The 23,986-nt window shown below is 35.9% G+C and overlaps 1 protein-coding gene across 2 annotated transcripts in view; it reads left to right on the forward strand.

Moving 5' to 3' along the window:
• The window catches only part of PKIA (cAMP-dependent protein kinase inhibitor alpha), a 96,393-nt gene extending 72,608 nt beyond the window's left edge, over window positions 1-23,785 (forward strand). Inside the window, exons 1-3 of one of the 2 annotated variants that reach the window (XM_055546328.1) lie at window positions 9,993-10,140; window positions 18,376-18,553; window positions 22,338-23,785. In XM_055546328.1, coding sequence (XP_055402303.1) covers window positions 10,039-10,140; window positions 18,376-18,553; window positions 22,338-22,417 — 360 coding nt within the window. In that variant the 5' untranslated portion in view covers window positions 9,993-10,038 and the 3' untranslated portion in view covers window positions 22,418-23,785. Of the gene's footprint in view, window positions 1-9,992; window positions 10,141-18,375; window positions 18,554-22,337 lie in introns of those variants that run through there. The other variant, XM_055546329.1, reaches the window with a different exon arrangement.
• The last annotated feature ends 201 nt before the right edge of the window (window positions 23,786-23,986 follow it).

The following is a 23,986-nucleotide window of genomic DNA, read 5'->3' on the forward strand; positions in this document are numbered from 1 at the left end:
TGGAATGGATTGCCATGCTCTCCTTCAGGGGATCTTTCCAACCCGGAAATTGAAACCACATCTCCTGTGGCTCCCACATTGAAGGCAGAATCTTTACCCCTGAGCCACCAGGGAAGCCAAGAAAAAGACATTAATAAATCATAATGCTGAAATTAAAATCTTCTACTTATGTCAGTACAAAAGAAATCCTAATTTGTACCACAAAGTAATGAATTCAGTACTTTTCATTTGTTAAATATGTGCCTAGTACCCTGCACTGTGCATATAAAACTTCGGAAATTTGGAGGACAAACAAGAAAAACAGAAGCTCTCTACCCTCAAGTTATTTATACCGTAGTCAATTAAAGTTCTCTACTTTGAGATTTTTTAATTCCTCAGTTTATTGTAGTATCTTCATCGGTTTTCTTTGTTAAAACCAATCTTTAGCTCTTAAATAGTTTCTTAAATGTTCCTGTTAATGAAATACAGTCATAATAGTAACTTTCAATGCTAATAATATAGTTGATAGGAGAAATGCTCAAAATTGACTGGAAAGTGATTTTGATAATCTGCAAAATGTCATGAGGTTTCCCAGGTAACGACTTCTCTCCTATGCAAAAATGCATTTATTATTTATTGTCTAAGCTTATAAAAACCATCTTACTTTATTCATATACAAGTTTGACAACATTCTTTAATTCATATTTTAAGGTATTTTGTTCAGTTATCTTTCTGGAAACTGTTGATTTATATATATTATATAAATATGTATTTTTCAATGGCTAGATAAAAAATGGCTTTTTTAACTGCTTAAATTTGTGTAATTTATATTGTCCTTCAGCATTTCATTTTCTCACTGAAGCCTATCCTACTGATTTCAAAATACCTGAAAAATCTGAAAATCCCATTTTAAGTAAATGTATGGAAAATTTTCAAGATAACATATAATGATGGTAGATAAGAAGAGTATTAAACATTGTGCTGAAGATCATTCCATTAATAAAGAGATTAATCAATAACCCTAACATTCAGACATACAATAAAAAGGAAAAACATTAATCATAATACTGAGCAATGACACTATCAATAAAGGGAGCTATTGAATATTGTATAGGCAACTAGTATCTGCAAAGCAGATAAATTGGCAGTGATTATGCATATATTCAAAATATGTTGAAACACAGTCATAAAAACAGTTTTCTTTTTGGCAGAAAAGAGGCATATTGAAGTATTCAAGCACTACTTCAACTGGAATAGACAGACACTGTGCAGAAAGTACATGATTGTAAAAGAGCAGATATTAGCATTTGTGTGAATATGTGTGCTTTTAATTAATGCATTTTCATTCATTCAGAAAGGAAAAGAATGATAAACTTACTTTAAATGTGGCATTGTGATAAGCTGAAGTTCCATTCTTAGACTTTTACTGCTGTTCCTTGGTGTGTGTTCAATCGCTCAGTCTTGTCTGACTCTTTGCAACCCTGTGGGCTGTAACCCACCAGGTCCGCAGTCTGTGGAATTTTCCAAGCAAGAATACTGGAGCAGGTTGGGGGATCTTCACAACCCAAGGATCAAACCCCTGTCTCTTGAGCCTCCTGCACTGGCAGACAACTTCAGTATTCACCAAAGAATACTATACTGTCATTTATCAAATTAAAAATTTGGAAGCAATCCTAGGATTCTCATTATAGAGTCCCCTGCCTTCATACTCCCCACTCAATAAGAATCCCTGACTTTCCTATATGGGAACGCTCTCTCCAATGCACACCTGCTCTGTCACTCTCCAGGGCCAGCATCTCTGCCTCAGCATCCTAGTGAAGTCACTCCTATTTCAGTGTGTGCAGGGCCATTTTTAAACCTTTCTCAGTCCTAGGTAATTGCACTTTTAGAAGCTTCACCCTAAATGTTATCAAATGATTTAAAATATGCTGGAGAAAAACACAGTCCCAAAGGATAAATGCACCTCAGTATTCATTGCCACACTGTTTACAATAGCCAAGGCATGGAATCAACCTAAATGCCCATCAACAGAGGAATGCATAAGAAGATATCTCACACACACACACACACACACACACACACACACAGAATCAACCTAAATGCCCATCAACAGAGGAATGGATAAGAAGATATCACACACGCACACACACACACACACACACACACATATACATAATGGAATATTAGCCATTAAAAAGAATATAATGAAATAATGCCATTAGCAGCAACATAGATAGATCTAGAGCCTATCATACTGAGTGAAGTAAGACAGAGAAGGAACAATATGATATCCCGGAATCTAAAAAGAAATGATACAAATGAACTTTAAAAACATTAAGAGACTCAAAGACTTAAGAGAATGAACTTATGGTTGCTGGGGGTGGGGTACTGTATGGGGAAGGATAGTTAGGGAGTCTCAGATGGACATGTACACACTGCTGTATTTTAAATGGATAACCAGCGAGGACATACTCTATAGCACATGGAACTCTGCTCAGGGTTATGAAGCGACCTGGGTAGGAGAAGAGTTTGAGGGAGAATGGATACTTGTGTATGTATCGCTGAGTTCTTTCACTGTTCACCTGAAACTCACAGCATTGTCAATCTGCTATACTCCAACACAAACTAAAAATCATCCTTATTTTTATTAAAGGTGACCAAATCCCATATTCAGTATAATTATAGATAACTATATGAAAGTTAAAGTAACATTACCATTGATGAGTTGTAGTAATATTAGTTGGAAATATCAATTAAACAAGTTTTTATCACAGTTTTGTAGATTTTTATTCATATTTCAGAGCCATTTTTCAGGTGTCAAACAATTTTCTAAGTCCTTCTCAAGCTCCTGTTCCCTAGTGAATGTGCTTTTACTGTCACAGCGCTGAATAGCCACGACAGCAAGATGTCTGAAGATAAAGACCATCACATGGATAAGTAGACCAGATATGTGGAAGTGGGAATGCAAAATGTTTGCAGAAAAAATATAGAAATCAAGAAATGATAATATTAAAAAGTCGGGTTCTGTAGGGATGTCAATAAAATATCACCCTACATAGTAAGTCTCAACACAGTATGTGAACTGCTTACATATTTAAAATAAATGCTGATGGCAAGCCATCAATAAAAAATTAAGTACAGTATGTTTCAAAATGAATGTTGGAAAATGTCAGTTGGTTTTATAACTGGTTAAGTCACCTATCAGTTTCATAACAGTGTTTCTAAACCTTTATTATTCTATCTTTAAAACTGAGATAATGAGCATTCCTATTTGATATACTTGTTGATAAATTTATGCAATATGCATAAATGTCTTGTGACCTTTCTGGCAAATACTTGATATTTTTGTTATTATTATTGATAAATAATTAGTAAACTATCTGTTTTGTTATGGTCATAGTTACAACTTGGAACAGAACAGACAATATTACGGAGATTGATTTGATCAGATGGAAAAGTTAATAATGAGTTATTTTGAGAAGAAATGTGTTGATGTTCAAACATCCTTTCCAAAGCTAAATATTTATTTAATGTAGAAAAATAGTCTTAGTTTAATGAGAGGTACAGATTTTAAAAGTATATTTCCTCTTTGGACTCTTAAAGAGCCAGAAAAGGAGATTAAACAAAGGCTTTAGAGAGTATTATATAATAAAGAACAGCACCAGCACCAGGCTGTTGATGCTTTTGTGGTTTTGATGTGAATAACTCCAGGGCCCTGTTCTGACACCAGTACTACCACTCACTGTGTAAGATACAGGCAAGTCGACTAACCTCTCTCTGCTTTAGTTTCTTCATCTGTAATGTGCAAGTAATATTACTTGTCACTTGCCAACTGGCAGTACTTCTTCAGCTAATTGACTGTCTCAGCAGGGATGTCTCAAAGATCAGCTAATAAATGATTTATAAATCCACTGAAATATTAAGTGATGTCAAAAACCTTAACAAAAGGACAGAACAAATCATTCCATGTATTAATTGACTTAGTCACATATATTTTGTATAAAATAATGTAAAAAGAAGTAGCCTTCCATAAAGTGAAATAGAATAGATTAGTTGGAATTCTGGAGTGCTTTTTGCTGCTCTTATTTTTAAGAATCTTGTCATAATTAAGGATACACAGAAGAACACGTGTATTAGAGGAAATAACAGTTCATCTCTTTATATTGATGAAAAGTATTGTGAGACAAGAAATAAATACGAATAAAGAAACGTGCTTTCTGAGCTTCTTTTACCACTGACAATGGTATAACCTTGACAAATTTACTTTAACAATTAAGATCTAGAGTAAGATAATTAAAAATAAATCTACAATATACTTTTGGCAGATGTAAGAACAATATACAAAATCTTGTGCCAAGCATTCTGAGGGACTCCAAGGACTCAGAGGTCAAAGAATATATAAGAAGAAGAGTACCATGAAGATAATTAATGCTTCCATGTGTGTGTGGTTACTTCAGTCCATAGCCAAATAAATATTATAATAAAAAGTACTCAGTATATAATACTGGAGATGGGGAGGTGGTGTGGCTGATAAACTAGGCTTGAAAGATGAGGAGGATTTTGTCATTGGGAGAGATGGTCACTCCAGGTTGAGAAGATAGCTTGAGAAGACCAGTAAGAGAACACCAGAGATATTGCAAGTGTTTACTGCGATCTAACTTTGTATGCTTGGGAGAGGTAGTATAGGAGAACAAAGCAAGTAAATTAGGCTGGCTTCAGATTTCAGAAGGCCATGCAAAAAACCTAAAACTGTATTTTGTGGGTTCCTAGGAACCAGTAACGGAGAAGGCAATGGCACTCCTCTCCAGTACTCTTGCCTGGAAAATCCCATGGATGGAGGAGCCTGGTAGGCTGCAGTCCATGGGGTCGCCAAGAGTTGGACACGACTGAGTGACTTCGCTTTCACTTTTCACTTTCATGCGCTGGAGAAGGAAATGGCAACCCACTCCAGTGTTCTTGCCTAGAGAATCCCAGGGACGGGGGAGCCTGGTGGGCTTCCGTCTATGGGGTCACACAGAGTCGGACACGACTGAAGTGACTTAGCATAGCATAGCATAGGAACCACTGAAGATTTTTGAGTATTTTATGTTTTAGAAAGTTAATTCTGGTGATAGTGTAAAGGGTAAGTTGGAGAAGAATAAGTTTAGATAACTAAGTAGTTAGCCTGTAATTGCAGTAGTTGAGAGAGAAGATAAAGGGAGTGACCAGAGAAAGAATGGAAATGAAAAATATGTAAGAAACACTGAATAGATAGAATTAAGGAGGTTTGGGAATTGATTGAATGGGAAGAACTAGTGAGATGGAAGTTCAGTTCAATTCAGTCGCTCAGTCATGTCCAACTCTTTGCGACCCTATGGACTGTAACCCACCAGGCTCCTCTGTCTGTGGAATTTTCTAAGCCAGAATACTGGAGTAGGTTGACATTCTCTTCTTCAGGGAATCTTCCCAAACCCAGGGACTGAACCTGGGTCTCCTGCATTGCAAGCAGATTCTTTACTGTCTGAGCCAAAATGATAAACATAATAAATAGTTTTGGGAGTAGAGGTAGAGATGTAGCAAAGCAATTCCATTTGAACTTAATGAATTTGAGTTTTTAAGGACATCCATGGGTCAATATCCAATAGGCAGTAAAAATTCCCAAGCTACGCTTCAAAAAATTATCTTGCCCCCAAATTATAGATTTCATAGCCATCTATACACAGTTGAAAATTAAGACAATTGGGACAAATGGAATATATGGGGCAAACAGAATATAATATAAACAATATAAACATAATATAATATAAACAATATGGGACAAACAGAATATAAAGAACAAAAAAGAGAAGAACTTCTCTGGTAGCTCAGACAGTAAAGCGTCTGCCTACAATGCAGGAGACCCAGGTTCTATCCCTGGGTTGGGAAGATCCCCTGGAGAAGGGAATGGCAACCCACTCCCGTACTCTTGCCTGGAAAATCCCATGGACTGAGGAGCCTGGTAGGCTATAGTCCATGGGGTCGCAAAGAGTCGGAAACGACTGAGGGACTTCACTTTCACTTAATAGATAAGGGAGGGAAAGAGCAAGAAGAAATATAAGGAGACTATGAGGGAATCAAGAGTGCAATCACAATCAGAGCCAAGGGAGCAAGAGGTTTCAAGGAGAGAGGAATAACAATGTAAAATGTTATATGTAATTTAATATAGATGATTATTATGAAAAGCCCATTGAATTTTGTGATTAATCTGTAATTTTGTGATTAGTTCTGGTAAATTGATAGATATATAAGTTAAACTTCAGAGGAATTAAAGCAATGTAAAGAAGAGATTCTCAACCCCAGACCACAAACTAGTAGCAGTCTGTGACCTGTTTGGAACCAGGCTGCACAGCCCCTCCCCAAGGCTCGTGTTACCAAAGTGACGGTAACCAAAATGAGATTATGGAGTAGACTGGACACAAGCAATAAGCTTTAGGTATCACTGTCTCCTATCACCCCCAGATGGGACAGTCTATCTGTAGAAAAACAAGCTCAGGGCTACCACTGATTCTGCATTATGATGAGTTTTATGATTCTTTGATTATATATTACAATGTAATAATAATAGAAATAAAGTGCATAATAATTTTTATGTGCTTGAATCATCCGAAACCATCTCTCCCCCTAACCCCCAAACTGGTCTGTGGAAAAATTGTCTTCCATAAAAACAAAAAGGTGCCAAAAATGTTGGGTACCGCTAATGTAAAGGATGCAGGAAAATTAGTATCTACCTCTTGTAAGTTTACAAATAAATGAAAGTAAAAGGTGAGTGTTGTAAGAACATGCAGAGTTAAAAGATGAAATATTTTATAACAGGTAAAATGTAAGTGATTTTATAGGCATTGGAGAAGGAGAGAAAAGGCAGGAGGGCATGGGAGGGTTGAAGGAACAATAATAGGGGCACTAGTCGAGTATTCATGTTGGCAAAAGGACTCAGATAAAGAGATGGTAGTTGTGATGTGATGATATAGAAAGAGAAACTGAAGGAATTTATGTAGGATGACCTTGACATTCTCCATAAAGTCAATAGGCAAGGTTTTCTATGGAGAGTAAGAAGATGAAATACGACTTAAGAAGTGCAAAACAATAAATTGTTGTTTTTAGGGATGGTAAACAGGTCAGCTAGAAAGGAGCAAAGAAATTCATGAGTAGCTTTGAGGTCACTTGTTGCCTAATTAGATACTATAAATGTTTCCTGGAGCAAGGTAGCCTGTGTTTCTGGCTTTGTAACACTTTTAGGCTCAGATTTCTCATTACAAAGTTTTTTTGTTAGGTACTGTGGGAAGAAAACAAAAAGGATTTGAATCTGGCTGAAGGAAGAGAGAAGTAATAATACAATGAACTAGGTCATGAATTTACAAAAACAATATGAAGATATGCCCATGTCATTTAAGGAAATATAATCTTAAATGAAGGCATAAGGATCACAATTATCACATGACTGGGAGATCAGAGATGATGAATAGAGGAAAAACAGAATAATCATTAGTATCAAATGTTGGAAATTCTTGAACTTGAGAATTTTTATTATACACTGAAGATCAGGGACGATATAAAGAACTCCCCCCGACAAATGTAGATGGGTTGTTATTTCTAGTAGCATTAATCAAAAAGTTACTGTGAAAAACCATCAAAGACTAGCTGTTTTTTCCTCATGTTAGGCAAAATTCATTCTGCCAATACTTGGTCATTTAAAAAAAGTCAGTGCCTTGGATTTAGAACAAAAGAGGGTTTGACTTGGCAGCATTAATATGTGTCGGCATCATTGTGTGTTATAACTCAGTATACGAGATTGCTTTTTTAAAGTGTACTTTTGATAGGACACTATGCAAACTCATAACAATAAGGGTCCCATTATACTGAATGGTATTCCAGAGCATGCAGTATCATAATCTAGTGCAGGAATTATAATTGTGCTTTAGCAAAGGAGACTTTTGTGGAAATTTTCAAATTGTTGCTATTAATAGAGTGCTGTTCTTGATTTCTTTACTGTCACTCACTCCAAAGTGTCACCAGGAAATAAACCGGTTCAAGAAAAAGGGGGAATTAAAGTAGCCTTAAGTTTTGGCACCCTGTTCTGAGCTCCTGAGACTTATTTTGAAACCCTCTGATATGTGAGACTGGGGGGTTGTTTTTAGAAAAAGTTACTAGATTCTTCGTTAAGCGTGAATTAGATAAATAAGTAATACCTTATACAGGAAAAGAAAAAAAGATAGTGCTTAGCATGGAAATAGCTGATATTTCCAAAATGTTTTAGGAATCAAAAAACTTGCTTAGTGAAGTTCTTTACTAAAGGGTTCCCTTCTCTGTAGTGTTGGTTGGACAGCTTTCTGTTACTGTGTATATCAGCAGTACTCAAAATTTGGTCCCCCAACTCCTGCATGTCCCACAAACCCTTTAGGTCATTCCCTGAGATACTTCCAGTGGATTCACAAGTTCAAAATAATTTTCATACTAATACTGATGCTTTTTCACTTAACTAACTGATGTTCGTTTGCAGTAATGGTGCAGACCCAAAGTGGGGAAAACTGCTGACACCTTAGCATGAATCAAGTCAGCACCAGCAAACTCTGCTAGTAAGCCTGGTATTCTTCACCACCACACACTCAAGAGTTAGTATTTTTAAAATGCAAGATTTACCTAAGAATGTACATGATCAAACAGTAAAGATATATTAATCTATTAAAAATATATACAATCGCCACCCTTGAGTGGAGGTCTTTTTAATATTCTATGTGATGAACTGGTACATCACTAAAGCAGGTACCCACCGCATGGCTATCTTACGTATTTGTATGACTGCTTGGGTCAAGAGCTGAATTTGCAACTTTTCTCATGAATCACCATTTTTACTTGAAAGACCTGACAAGCAAACTGTGGATTTTCAAACTTGGGTATTTGGCAGAGACTTTCTTGAAAATGAACAGAGTGAACTTGTCACTTCAAAAGAGGCAAAATCCAACTGTATCCAATGATAAAGGCTGAGCTTTTAAACAAAAATTATAATTTTAGAAAATGTGTTAGCTGCTCCTGTGAACTTGTCAGTTTCCCAATTCTTAAAAACTTTTCTGCTGAGATAGATGGCATTACTAACAAATGAAATATTGTATAATGATCTATGGTACCATTTGGAAATTTTGCGTAACCCAGTGAACCAATATTTTTCCAAATGATATTTTTTAAAACATATGTGGTCAAAAGATCCATTTAAAGTGCAAAGTAGACAATAGATTTTAATAAAGCAGTATGGGAAGCATATTGATACGGTTTTTAGATTCCCCATTTCAAAATTTAAATATCGACAATTATCTGAAAAAGCTATTAAAGTTCTCCTCACTTTTCCAACTAAGAAATCTGTGTGATGCCAGATTTTCTTCATATACTTCAACTAAAACAACATATTGAGACAGATTGAATGCAGAACCAGATATGAGAAACCAGATGTCTTTTATTAAGCCAGACATTTGTGAAACTAAGCCAGAGAATTTCAAAATGTAAAATAATGCCATTCTTTTCACTTTTTTTCTGGCTTTGGAAAATATATTTTATTTCACTATAAATATATTATTTGTGGAAACATGTAATGGGCTTGTTATTTATATTTTAAGTCAATTAATAAATATTTAAAATTTTCAGTCTTAATTTCTCATATAGTAAATATTGACAGATGTAACCATATATACAAAATCTCATTGGCAGTCTCAATAATTTTTGAGAATATAATGGATATCTGAGACCAAAATGTTTCAGAAACACTAATGTATAGACCAAGCCCTAAGCACACAGTAAACTACTCAAGGACTTTTAACAAATTTAATGTTATTTTATAAAGTAACAATTGGGAAGTCAAGGAATTGCATTTATAAATGATAAATAGGAAGTATTTTCCTTCTGTTTTAAAAGCAATCATACCATTTATATTAGAAGACTTCAGTGCCTGTGATGACATTCTCTCCATTCTTTCTTCCAAGTCTGTGAGTCTCATTTCATGTGTCCCCATTTACAGGAATAAAATTAGCATGTTATCCAGTCACCATTTGGCTCATGACTCAATGTCACTATAAAAATCATTTAAGCAGCTTCATAGAACCAACTTCTCTTAGGATACATCTGTGTGGACGCTTTAATTTGTTTAATATAGGAGACGTAAGTACAATCTATTTAAATCTATAAATTCCACTAGGGTGAAGTCTTCTGGTTTATTCTCTCAATCTGTGTAAATGATATTTAAAAGGATAAAGGGCATTAATAAGGGAAAGTCCAATGTGAATAATCTCACTTTAGAAATCCATTAGACAAAACAAAATTTAGAATACCAATATACTGTTTGCTTTGTTAAAAAGAGAGAGTGAGACTTTTTTAAGAAAACAAGACTATTTTTTAGTCATGAGTTTTGATTGGATTTTTAAATATCAATATTTAGAGACATGCTTTAAAATTTAATCTAATTTTAAACAGTACAATACTTAAATAATAAAGTGTCTTTTCCTTTCTCTAATCAGACTTTGGATATTAGTATAAATAGCTCTTGTGTATAACTAGAAAAAAGCATATTATATTTTTATAGATATTAAATAAAAGAATACTATCTTTTCTAAATATGACAAAATACTACAATTTTGTCATATCTAGAAAATTCTAAGTATAGCAACATAAACAGGAAGGTCTAATGAAGAATCAGGGCCCACCTTTGGTAAATTTTCCAGATTTTCTTCCAAGTTTATTTTATATAAGGCCAGAATATGTGCTCACTGCTACTCTGTTAAACTTCTACCAGCTGCAGACACTTGTTAGATATTTTTTGTTGTCATTTTTGGGTGAATATCTGTCAGACAAAACATTTGGCAACAGTTTCCCCAGAATGTCTAAGCAAGCAAGAAGTCATTATACAGTGATTATAATGCTGTAAAAGTTATTTCCAGTCTCTGGTAGTCATTTCAATAAATTTAAGAGCTGTGTCTAAATGTTTAGTTGGACGTGGAAAGATAGCCGCTATGCGTGTAAAAATTACTGTTTTGAGCACCTAATGTAAACTCACTAAGGAAGTGTAATCATGGAGAGAGGAAAAAAAAAGATCCAGTTTCTAGCATCTATATATCTTATTTCAAAATGTAATTAAATTCTTCCTTCATGTATTTACATATGCATTATTTGTCAGCTGTTGTTTTTTTAGTGAAAAATAAGTTTATTGTCTAGAGTAAGAAAATGTAAGAAGAGTGGTATACTACTTTACAATCATAATTATTATATTAATGATTATAATGTGTGCCATAATTGAATGCCCAGTAATTAGTTTCTGAGGTTTATAATTGGATGCACATCAGTCTAGCAAATATATTTCATAAATGCTTAAGGAGAAGAGAAGTTTACAGAAGTACTCTCTTACAATTCTCATTATTGTCTTTACTCAATCCAATTGAAAACTAGGCATACACATTTCAAAGGTGAACACAATATACGTGTATCAATACATCTCTCATAACCCTGTTTCTTCTTCCGTGAGCTCATTTTTTTAGTAGTACCCTAATAAAAATTCAAATTAAGTCATTGGCTCCCCTCTTACAAGTAGAATTACCACATCCCTAGGAATTAACATCCCCAGATATATAAATCATAGCATAGTACGCCTTTTAATTCATATCTTCTCATGGAAATTGTCACCACTTTTTTGTGTCTCACTCTGATATTTCAAATCTTGTTAAATCTGTTATCAGCAAGGTGAATTAGAAGTAAACTCCTACATACATGAGTATTATTATGAGAGTCTGTATTTGAAAAAAAAAGAAAAAAAAGAAAAAATGATAATGACAAAAAACAAGGAACTTTATTGAAGAATACAATACTCTTTATGCAAAACTCACAGACCTAGGTTTAAGCCATAATTCTGTGCTCCATTTAGCAGTCACTTAACATCCCTGAAACTTACTTTCATCAATTAAAAAAAAGATTTTTTTGCCTGTGTCATAGCACTGTTATTAGATGAGAAATAATAGCGGTTGTGCTATTTTTAAAGCCTATGTTTTAAAAAGTCATGAAGAGACTCAGAATGAAAGACAATAACAATGGATGTGAGATTAACTTATTCCTTATTTATCAGATATATTTGCTGGATATAAGAAGATCAACGACTGATTCTTAATTTCCACAGCATGTGTCCTTATTTCAAAACATGACCATAGAAAGATATCTGTAAAGATATCCAATTATACATCTTTAAAGTAACATAGAAACTAAGTACTATGTTTGTTAATGGTGGTGAAGTAAGTAATGAAAATATTGTTATATTTAATGGTACTGAATTACTTCAAGGTCAAAAACTATCCAAATTCATAGCTTACCCATAGACAAGCAACCTGGTAGAACAGAAAGAGTGGACTGGGAATTTGTAGACCTTCATTCCAAACAATTAATTATGTGAAAATTGGCAGATTACTTGAACTCTCTGGTCTTCAAATTCTTCATCTATAAAACTTTCCAGAGTTTTAGAATTTGGTAATTTAGTGTAGGGCTTCCCTGGTAGCTCAGACAGTAAAGAATCTGTCTGCAGTGCAGAAGACCTAGGCTCCATCAGGAGTAGGGATGTGCTCTGTGGCTACTGATGAAAGGTTATCAATATATTTCTTCTTCATTGTTCAGTTCTTTTCAACATACTTTTATTCAGCACTTATAATGCGCTAACGGCTCTACTAGGAATACTTTGCAGTTAAAATATTAACAAAATTCAGTTCCTGTCTTGTCAGAACTTGTGATATGTCTAGAAGGTAAGTCAACCATAATGCTAGTTAGAGTTTTAGTGCTCTTCAGTTCAGTTCAGTCGTTCAGTCGTGTCTGACTCTTTGCGACCCCATGAATTGCAGCACACCAGACCTCCCTGTCCATCACCAACTCCCGGAGTTCACTCAGACTCACGTCCATTGAGTCGGTGATGCCACCCAGTCATCTCACCCTCTGTCGTCCCCTTCTCCTCCTGCCCCCAATCCTTCCCAGCATCAGAGTCTTTTCCAATGAGTCAACTCTTCACATGAGGTGGCCAAAGTACTGGAGTTTCAGCTTTAGCATCATTCCTTCCAAAGAACACCCAGGGCTAATCTCCTTCAGAATGGACTGGTTGGATCTCCTTGCAGTCCAAGGGACTCTCAAGAGTCTTCTCCAACACCGCAGTTCAAAAGCATCAATTCTTCGGTGTTCAGCTTTCTTCACAGTCCAACTCTCACATGCATACATGACCACTGGAAAAACCATAGCCTTAACTAGACGGACCTTTGTTGGCAAAGTAACATCTCTACTTTTCAGTATGCTATGTAGGTTGGTCATAACTTTCCTTCCAAGGAGTAAGCATCTTTTAATTTCATGGCTCTTAAACAGGCACAAATCAGGGCCCATGGGAATACTAACTGATGAGATAGGGGAAAGAAGACAAACAGAAGATGGGATTTGGCTGAATTTTGATGGCTAAATCCATTTCAATAGGCAAGTTTGGGGATTTCCCTGGTGGTCCAGTGGTTAAGATTATGCTCCCAATGCAGGTGGCATGGGTTCAATTCCTGGTCAGGATGATTAAGACCATGCATGCTGCCCTCTCCCCTACCCCAAAAAACAAGCAGACTAACAGACTTGAACAAATGCACCATCAGAGAAGATCTGAGAAGATAAATGTATTATTCTGTAACATACAAAGTGTGAGAGTGAGTGGTTAAAGTTAATGCACCAGAAGTGGGTTCTTCCCAGGTTATGGGAAAACTCAGCACTAATCCTGGTAAGAGTTTTTCTTATGTTTTACAGAGAATAATTATAAATGACATCAAATAAAAACCAACATGACTTGGAAAATGATTAGACATGGATATTAAGTAAAGAAATAACTAAAAAATTGGGGTAGCAAAAAGTCAGACATGACTGAGCAACTAAGGACAGCATAGCACATGGTCAACATGGTGTATTAATGAAGCAGATTTTCTCTATTTGTGTGTTTAATTATTGTCTAACTTTTTTTTTATTGAATTTGAAATGTTTGCAAAACCAAGTGGAAGTCCCTATTCAGCAGCCAGTTCCTCTTGTGTGTGAGGAGCTTGGGAGAACATTCTATATAGAAGATGCATACTTTTATATTATCCATAGTGAGAAATTAGAAGCATTGAAATTAGATGAGTTATTCAAGTCAATAAGTAAACAAGGTCAATGACTGATTCTAAATCTCCACAAAATGTGCCCTTATTTCTAAAGATGACCCTAGAAAGGGAAATCTGTAAAGAATACAAAAGTCAAATGGGATGGAACCAGGACAGTATGAAAGCTAAGTAAGTGACAGCTGTTGTTTTTTTCTTTTTTAATCAGCACTTTTCCACCATGTGCCAAACACTGTGTTAGGCTCTTGAGATACATAATCCAAGTAAATTTTCATGATCATTTTGGGAACTAAGTATATTATCATATCTATAAATAAAGAACTGAGTACAGAGTGATTAGACATGACATAACAAGTAAATGGAAACTCTAGATTCAAATACAGATACATCTGATTCCTATTTTGCCCCTATACCTTTTAATTTGTGCTAGGGGAGAGTTTTGAGGAGAATGTAACTAGCAGTATCATGTCACAGAGAGCTCAAACAGGATGGACCCTCACAAGACCCTTGAAGCAGTTATTTAATGTTAATACAGATTATTTAGTGATCTGTACGAAAGTAGTCTCTGTAAAAAAAAATAATAATAATAAACCTATACAAAGGCCAGTGGAATAGAAAAATTCTAAAGGTTGGGTCAAGAAAAATGAGAAAATAAAAGTAGCTGAACTCTTCTGATAAGTTTGATGAAGGAAAGAGAAGGTAGTGCAAAGATGTATGAAGGTTGAGGAAAGGGTATTGAGTTGAATGGTTGGTTCAGTTTTTTAAGTAAGGTAACACTTGAACATGCTTATAAACTCAAAGAAGAAATCCAGAGGAGAAAAAAGACACAAATTACCGAGGGCGGGGAGGGGGTAGGGGATGGATTCAGCAAGGTCCTATCGGAGGTTATAAGAAATAGAATCAATTTGTCATTGTTGTTCAGTCGCTAAGTCGTGTCTGCCTCTGTGACTCCATGGACCATAGCACTCCAGGTTCCTCTCTCCTCCACTGTCTCCTAGAGTTTACTCAAATTCATGACCCTCGAGTCAGTGATGCCATCCAGCCATGTCATGCTCTGTTGCCCTCCTCTCCTGCCTTCAGTCTTTCCCAGCATCAGGGTCTTTTCCAATGAGTCCCTTTTTCACATCAGGTGGCCAAAGTATTGGAGCTTTAGCTTCAGAATCAGTCCTTCCAATGACTATTCAGGTTTGATTTCCTTTAGGATTGACTTGTTTTGTCTCCTTGAAGTTCAAGGGACTCTCGAGAGTCTTCTCCAGCATCACCATTTGAAAGTATCCATTCTTTAGTGCTCAACTTGTTTATGTTCCAACTTTCACATCTGTACATGAGTACCAGAAAAACCATAGCTTTGACTATACAGATCTTTGTCAGCGAAGTGATGTCTCTCCTTTTTGATATGCTGTCTAGGTTTGTCATAGCTTTCCTTTCAAGGAGCAAACATCTTTTACTTTCATAGAATCAGTTGCTGCTAAGTCACTTTAGTTGTGTCCGACTCTTTTTTTTTTTTTTAATTTTATTTTATTTTTAAACTTTACATAACTGTATTAGTTTTGCCAAATATCAAAATGAATCCGCCACAGGTATACATGTGTTCCCCATCCCGTGTGTGACCCCATAGACGGCAGCCCACCAGGTTCCCCCGTCCCTGGGATTCTCCAGGCAAGAACACTGGAGTGGGTTGCCATTTCCTTCTCCAAAGCATGGAAGTGAAAAGTGAAAGTGAAGTTGCTCAGTCGTGTCCGACTTAGCGACCCCATGGACTGCAGCCTACCAGGCTCCTCCATCCATGGGGTTTTCCAGGCAAGAGTACTGGAGTGGGTTGCCATTGCCTTCTCCTCATAGAATCAGTAGCATGCCTTAAAAAAGAAAGCAGCTAGTTTATCTAGAAAAAAAAAAATAGTGATTTGCAGAGAAATACATTTGAGATAGGAAAAAAATTAAGAGAACTTGTAACAGATATCCTAATCTTTTCCAAGAAGAAAGATTCAGAGTCATCGCTTAAGGCAGGTAGTATCTGGTTGTGTGGAGTAGAAAGGGTTTGAAATGCTTCCCACAGACAGCAGCATAGTGAAGAGTCAACCACAGTGAAACAAAAGAATTTCTGCACAACTCATATACAAATAATTGAGTAAAAAATGTTCAGTTGAGCCAATTGGCACAATTTTGTGGCTTCTTCTGGTAACACTCAGTCACCAAGTAATGAGATCAAGGAAAGTGCACCGTGCTGTTTTCCGGGTGATGTTTAGGAACATCAGGGTGACAGTAGAGCAAAGGCACTTCTTGATGCTAATAAGACACTGCACGAAGTGGCGGGCAGTTGATCCACACTGCGCTAAGAGGAAACGAAAAGGAAAGAAGGTTAAAGAAATTAAAGATATGACCAGTGTGAAGAATAGATTCATTGAGAGTAAGGGGAAAAGAAAAAAAAAAAAATACGTGGTAATGGTCACAGAAGGGAATTCCAAATTCAAGATTCTAGAAATGATAGAATTTTGAATGATCATTTTTTTTTAAACTATCACTTCAAGTGTCACTAATGATTACGTCATCCAGCTGTCCTGCTTTACTTATTAGAAAATGGAAGGCCAGAAGCTCAAGTGATTTTTTTTTGACTATCACTCCATGACCCAATGGCAAAGCCAGGACTAAACCTAGGATCTTCTGAAAAGCATTTGGAGATTTTATTAAATCTCTGTTAAATCACATTGGCATAAAGAAGAATGGTAAATATAGTCAAGTGATTGGAAACCAATGTTATCCATAATATAGTAAAACGTGCAGTATTCATATATTGCCTATTTCAAAGCTTGTATTATGCTCTTCCCTTTTTCCTCTTTCAGCTTGCTCTTACAGGAGAGATTTCCCCAGATTAAATTAATAGCTCTCTAGTTACACACTGGAAGAAGAACTAAGTCTTAAGGAAGGTGCTTGACTACCATCCCGAACTGCACTGTAAATGGCATCAATTTATTTCAAAGTGACATATGTTTATTTTAGCATGTCCATGATGGGTTCCACAATTTTAGCTTCTTCTGCATTTCATATATTTTGAAAAATTTCCTTTCTCTTGATTATTGGTTATGCGTTTTTAAACTGTAGTCAAATGTACTTTGAATCTCTAGGAATAGGAGAGAAATTGTGTTATTTTAAATTTCTGTTTAAACAAAATCAATCCAACAGAAATTCATTATTCATATCTTAATATTCATCTGCCATTCACCTTCAGGAAAAGATATGGGTTTTTAACATAGAAAATGAACTTAAAGACTTAACATTTGGTGATCTTTTGTAATTACATGTATCCCGTATTCTACTTTGAAAATATTCCTTCATTAAAGATTTAAGTATGTGTGTTACCATGTCTGTTTGGGAAAACTCACTTTCATTGACTCCTTTTTAAATTTGAAGGTTTTGTTTCAAAGATTCAATCAAGAAAGATTATCCTTCTTCTCAAGGAACGACTTACCAAGGGGGCAACGAGGGAGCTATCCTGCACTGGGTGGGAGAAGTACTTGGTCATTGGTATAGTTTAGCATTGCTGGTGCATGGTGATAATAAAAAACAAACTGGATTTTGGCCAGTCTCATTATTGTTCTTAGATTCTCTGCAAGCAACGCCCTTGCTTACTACTTACCTCTAGGATGGAACCCTTCCCCTCCACTCGCACCACCTTGGTATGCTACTGATCTCAAGTTCTCCTCTCTGGGGCTGAAGACTGACTAAAATGATATTAGAGAAGGAGAATTTTATGATCTAAACCAGGTGTCCACAAACTGTGTGCTCAATTGCTCAGTGTATCCAACTGTTTGTGACCCCATGGACTGTAGCACACCAGGCTCCACTTTCCATGGGATTTTCCAGGCAAGAATACTGGAGTGGGTTGCCGTTTCCTACTCCAGCGGCACAAACTATGGCATGCAGGCCAAATCTGGCCGTAGGCCTATTTTTATAAATACAGTTTGTTTATTACTTTTATTTCATGTATTCTTTCTGACTGCTTTTGCATTACAACCACAGAGTTGAGTAGTTGGATAAAGACTATGTACTCTCCACATCTAGAATAGTTACTATCAGGCTCTTCACAGAAAACGTTCCCTGACTATCAGTAATCAAAGTATTACTTGCTTTGTAGACATGTAAGCAAGACAGTTATTTCATATTCATATTATAGGCCAGTTATTTAACAAGTGTTTTTATTAAGTGTTTACCATTGTCCACCATTACATTTACCTATCAATTTTTCTCTTTTTTGTAGCCCCTGCTATGTGGATATTTGTTAGCAATGACTGATGTGGAAACTACATATGCAGATTTTATTGCTTCAGGAAGAACGGGTAGAAGAAATGCAATACATGATATCCTGGTTTCCTCTGCAAGTGGCAACAGCAATGAATTAGCCTTGAAATTAGCAGGTCTTGATATCAACAAGACAGGTGAGTTGTTTGACGTCTGTGAAAATGGAGTGATTTGCAGCATTTCACTAAGCAGGATTAAGGCATGAAAAAAAAAACACCTTTGGAAGTAACCTAATAGAGTCATAAACAGTTTTATATATAAGGTAAGGTAAAAGGCAGGTACTAATCTCTTAATCACGCCCACTCTGCTATACAGTTTCCTACTCAGATGCAGAGGTCTTAATCTGATTTTACTAATGCAATCAATGAAACACAAGAGTTTTTTAAAAAATCCTCATCTCTATAAAAGCTCTTAAATATCTTATGAAGAACATTTAACAAAGCTGGAGCTAGAACAATACTGGCCACCTCTAACATTTAACAACATAGATGTTTAACAAGATACACAGGTGAGTCTGACAGACCTCAATTTCAAGAACCATTTCAAAATAAAAGGGTCTCCAGGAACATTTTTGTTGAGAATGGAAGTAAAATGGTTACATAAACAAGTTTTAGGTAAGAAGTTCTTTTGGATTTCCTTGACTCATAGACTGAGTTTGAAAAGTTGTCATATTATTGGGCCCCAAAGTCCTACCCACCAAATCTAACTTGACCAATGAAAAAGTAAAACAAGTTTGACATGTCAAAATACTTCTGAATCCCCTGATAGTTCTTCCATCCATAGCTTTTGCAAGTATCAATGCTGAATGTATTTCTCTGAAAACAAAAAATTTGTGCAAAAAATCTTTTAAAGTAAAAAGCAGTTCATGATTAAGGAACCACAGTGTTATACATATGAAAAACACTGATCAATTTCTGATTTGTGATAACAACTTGATATTGTTGTTGTAACTTCTATGCTATTAGAATTTTTATGCCAAGCCTTCCAGTTATAGTATTGGAAAACTGAGTCAAAATATACATATATGAATGAAATAGCTCAGCAACATTATCTTAAAATGCTTAGGGACAGAACTTTATTCAGTGATTACAGGTCAGCAAGTTATACCTTGGTCTTTTCAAATTCAGGTTGAAAATAAAACCATAACAATCACTTCTATGGAGCATACACTTGAAGTATATTTTAGTTTTCATTGTTTCTCTATCTTTACTACTGGGAGTTAATTTTTAAAATTAACTGCTAACTCTGAGAAAGCCTGTAGGGAATCATTCCAATTTGGTGGCATAAAGAAGTAGATATTTTTTTCCATCAATCTTTGAGAATTTGTTAATCTTTTTAATTAAATTTGTATTCTATATAAATATTCTATTTTAAATCTACATTAATTTAGCCACTTTTAACATGAGGATATTTTTACTCATAGTGTAGTTAAATTTATTTTTGTTGTTGTTTTCACTGAAATTAAGACCCATTAGCCACAAGACCTTTCTTATACCAGAGATTATAGTCTCAATATACATTATGTTAAAATTTAAATAAATTGAAATTTTATATTAATACATAAATACATTTGTATTTGATGTTAATATACTATAATTGAATATTAATAATTTAAAATAACTCAGAAATCTTTATGCTTCCAAATGTTAAAATATTTCTACATGTTAATTGCAATTCAGTGGGCTCTGAAAGAATTTTGTTTCTCTTAAAAATCACAAAGTCCAGACTAAGGCAAAGTATAAATAGCACTGACTATTATTCTAAATACAAAGACCTAAAAATAATAACTATGACCAAAAGTCTAAAATATTTAAAAAATGACAACTGTACGGTGACAAATTAAATAACACTAGCTGAGAATAGTATGGGACTTCCTTTGTAGTTCCTGAATATTTCGGCTTCTTTTTAAGTTTGTGTTCAACAATATTATTGTCTCATGTTTATCTTGATTTGTTAACAAGCATCTATTTAGCCACAGCTCTGTGTCTGCAGCATTATGCTGAGCCCTGAGAAGTGTCCCTGGATACCCAGAAAGTCCCAAGCCCCATGGAGTCAAGATTCTCATCTTGTATTTATGCAGTCACTTTCATCTTTAATATTCTACTGTCTTGCATCCGCCCTAATATGACTTCTTTCTTTTGGCTGCCAAGAGCTTCTCCTGTTTATCAAGTTCTTATTTCATATGCTAATCTACACATCTCAGGTTCGGCTAGCTGCATACCTTGGGGGCTTCCTCATTGCTCTAATAATGAAAATAGTACCTGAACATTCTATATAATGTGTCATATTTTTGAAACTCCTTTAGAACAGAATATGATTTTTATGTGGAAAAACTGCTTTAAGTTTCCCTAAAGAATGGTGTGGGCTTCCCTGGTGCCTCAGACAGTAGAGAGAAGCCACCTGCAATTCAGAAGACTGGGTTCCATCCCTGGGTCAGAAGATCCCTTGGAGAAGGGAATGGCTACCCATTCCAGTATTCTTGTCCAGAGAATGCCATGAATAGAGGAGCCTGGCGGGCTAATGAGGTTGCAAAGAGTCGTACACAACTGAGTGACTAGGCACAGCACAAAGTATGGTGTATGGTGAGGTGTCTTATATGTACTTGTTAAGCATAAAGGAGAAATTGCCCTCAACGTTTTCAGCCAAATAATGGACAGCCTACTTACCTCTATGAATTTGAGTTATGCTAATAAATTCTTAGTAAAAATTTGCAAGACCTCCAAATATTTTGTCTACTAAGCCATTGTTGCTTAGTAAACACGTGTAAATATTTAAATCTTTGAATCAAGAATTGCCTGCAGCTTGCACTCATTAAAGTAACCCAATATGAAGAGAAAGCATTTTTTCATTTTGGTGTTTAGATTGTTGCTAAGGGTGCAATTATGAAGGTGGTTTTATTGGATTTGTACATAAGTTCCATCAGGGCAGGCCAGAGGCCATCATAACTATCCAACTAGGGGGTAACCACCTGACATGATGTCCTTCCACTGTTGTTTTTTAATTTAAATTAATTAAACCTCTGAGAAGTCAGCTAGGTTATCATCATGTGTTCAAAATAATGTAAAACACAATTTTAAAATATTTCTTAAAATAAGACAGTCAAACATCAAAAGGTAAGCTTGTTCCCCACTTCTGATTTCTGCCTAAAGACACATTTGATTTCTATAACCGGCATAATTACAAGTGCCATGCTATGACCTGGCCATGAGATTTCTCAGCTATTTATCAAAAGCATACAGCATCACTAATCACTTTAAAAACTCAGTTATTTTTTCCCTTTTTGAGCCACGCTCTCCCAGAACCAGAATTAGTCTGCCCTTGAAACATTTAGGGGTTCCGAGGTGGCGCTAGTAGTAAAGAACTTGCCTGCTAATCCAGGAGACATAAGAGACGTGGGTTCAGTCCCTGGGTTGGGAAGATTTCCCTGGAGGAGGGAATGGCAACCCATTCCAGTATTCTTGCCTGGAGAATCCCATGGACAGAGGAGGACTGTGGGCTACAGTCCATGGGATCGCAGTTGGACATGACTGAAGCGGCTTAGCACTGGCACTGAAACATTTAAGCTGTTTTCTTTCTTTTTAATATTTATTTATTTATTTGTATATTTTGGCTGTGCCAGGTCTTAATTGAGGCATGTGGGATCTTTAGTTGCCACATGCCCAGGGATTGGACCAAGAATTGAACCTGAGTCCCCTGCATTGGGAGCATGGAGTCTTAGCTACTGAGCTACCACTGGCTAAGTCCTGAGGGAAGTCGTAAGGTGTTTTCTTAATGGGGCGTTGATTACTAGGAAAATGTACTTGTCTGTATGAGGATTTCAGAATAGAGGATTTCTAAAATTTCCAAAAAGATATGTTGAGAGTCAGTAAATAAAAGCAGTCATTTTTATTTTGCCTTTATCCTTGTTTATGTCTCTAACAGAAGGGGAAGAAGATGCACAGCGAAATCCAACAGAACAAAGTGGGGAAGCCCAGGGAGAAGCAGCAAAATCTGAAAGTTAACACTCCACTTTGACCTTCTTCAACACCTGACGATGTCTCCAATCTCCAGGCCTGGCTGGAATGCATTTATGTCCAAGAGTGAAAAGGGGAAGAAGAAAATGGCTGTACTGCTTTGCAGGAACCTGCTTGTTCTGTTAAAAGTGGGGGCAGAGGCTGTGGCTGCAGACAGACTTTTCTCTACCTCTGGCATTAGCAATGGTTGAAATCATGTGGCTTGTGTTTGGATGTCATTTTTGTATGGATCCTTTCACTTGACCATATGATGAAATGCTTGTAGAGAGTAGCAGTGATCTAGATGATGATTCTTCCTGTAGCATCTGGCCCCTCACAATGTCAGAGGATTTAATTGTGTCTAATAGCAAAGGGTTGGTTGAACCCCAGAGTTTAAATATCTCTGGCCTGAGTATTCACCCAGTAAAAGAACCATCCAGAAAGTACTGTTTTTAGCATTATGTATCTGTGTGTTCCTGCTTTGTTATTTACACTGTTTTGTATTGTACAATATAGATGCTCAGCACTGCCCCCCTTCTCCGATTGCTTATGAAAAACAAAAATGATGCACATTACTGTGAATTTTTATACCACTCATTTTTTAAAGGGCTGCCTAAAAATTCTGCTCCATAGTGTGGTGGTGTACACAAGATAGGACACACTTTTTTTTAAAACAATCTGTCCCCTTAATTCACTGCTGATGAATTAAGTCTAACAGATTCATCAGGACTCCTTTGCTTATTATACAGACATTTGAAAATATCCATTAATGTGAATATTACCTGAATTCAGTCTGTTTGGTGTCTGCACAGACCAGAGTTCAGTCTGCAAATTTTGTCTTATTCCCAAATGGAGAACTTTTTCTGACTAATATTTTTATTTCAAATTGTGAGAATTTTTGAGAACTGGGAATATGGGAATGAGAATAGAAAATAATACTAAGCACTGGAAATATTTTCTCCTCTTGAATCAAATTTCTTACAGTGCTGTATGATACTACTAACATTTGGAGGACAGCTTATCTCCATGGAGCTGAAAAAGATGGAGAAAATGACCTTGCAATCATGTGGACACCAATCACAAAAGTAAAGCCCTTGTGTTGTATTTTTCATGTCTTTTTTCAGCCCTATCAGATCCAAATGTTATTATGCACTTTTTAATGTTTGTAAACTTTTACTAATAATTAGTGTGAATTGCATTCTGATACAATAATAATCATCATTAGAAGCTGACAAAATCCTTATTAATACTGTTGATGGCCTCTGCTGTGTTTTGACATCGTGTTTCTTAAATGGAAAGTTTCTATGAGCTGTGTAATCCCTCTGGTCAGTATTATGAAATCATTTCTCAGTGGTAATAAATAAGGCACCAGTGATATGCCAATGGCTCATGAATTACTGGACACATAGCAGGCAAAAGGAAGACCTTTACAACAAAGACCCCACTTAACTGTCCTCAAGGTCTTAGACATCATTCCATATGAAATAGTTTCAGCAGCTTTTCAACGGGTAATCTACCTGGATACACCAGGAACTCAACCCTCCTTTGTAGTTGCATGAAGGATGCAAGGTAAGTTTG

The sequence above is a fragment of the Bubalus kerabau genome, chromosome 14 (genome assembly GCF_029407905.1).
Source record: "Bubalus kerabau isolate K-KA32 ecotype Philippines breed swamp buffalo chromosome 14, PCC_UOA_SB_1v2, whole genome shotgun sequence".
Lineage (NCBI taxonomy): Eukaryota > Metazoa > Chordata > Mammalia > Artiodactyla > Bovidae > Bubalus > Bubalus kerabau.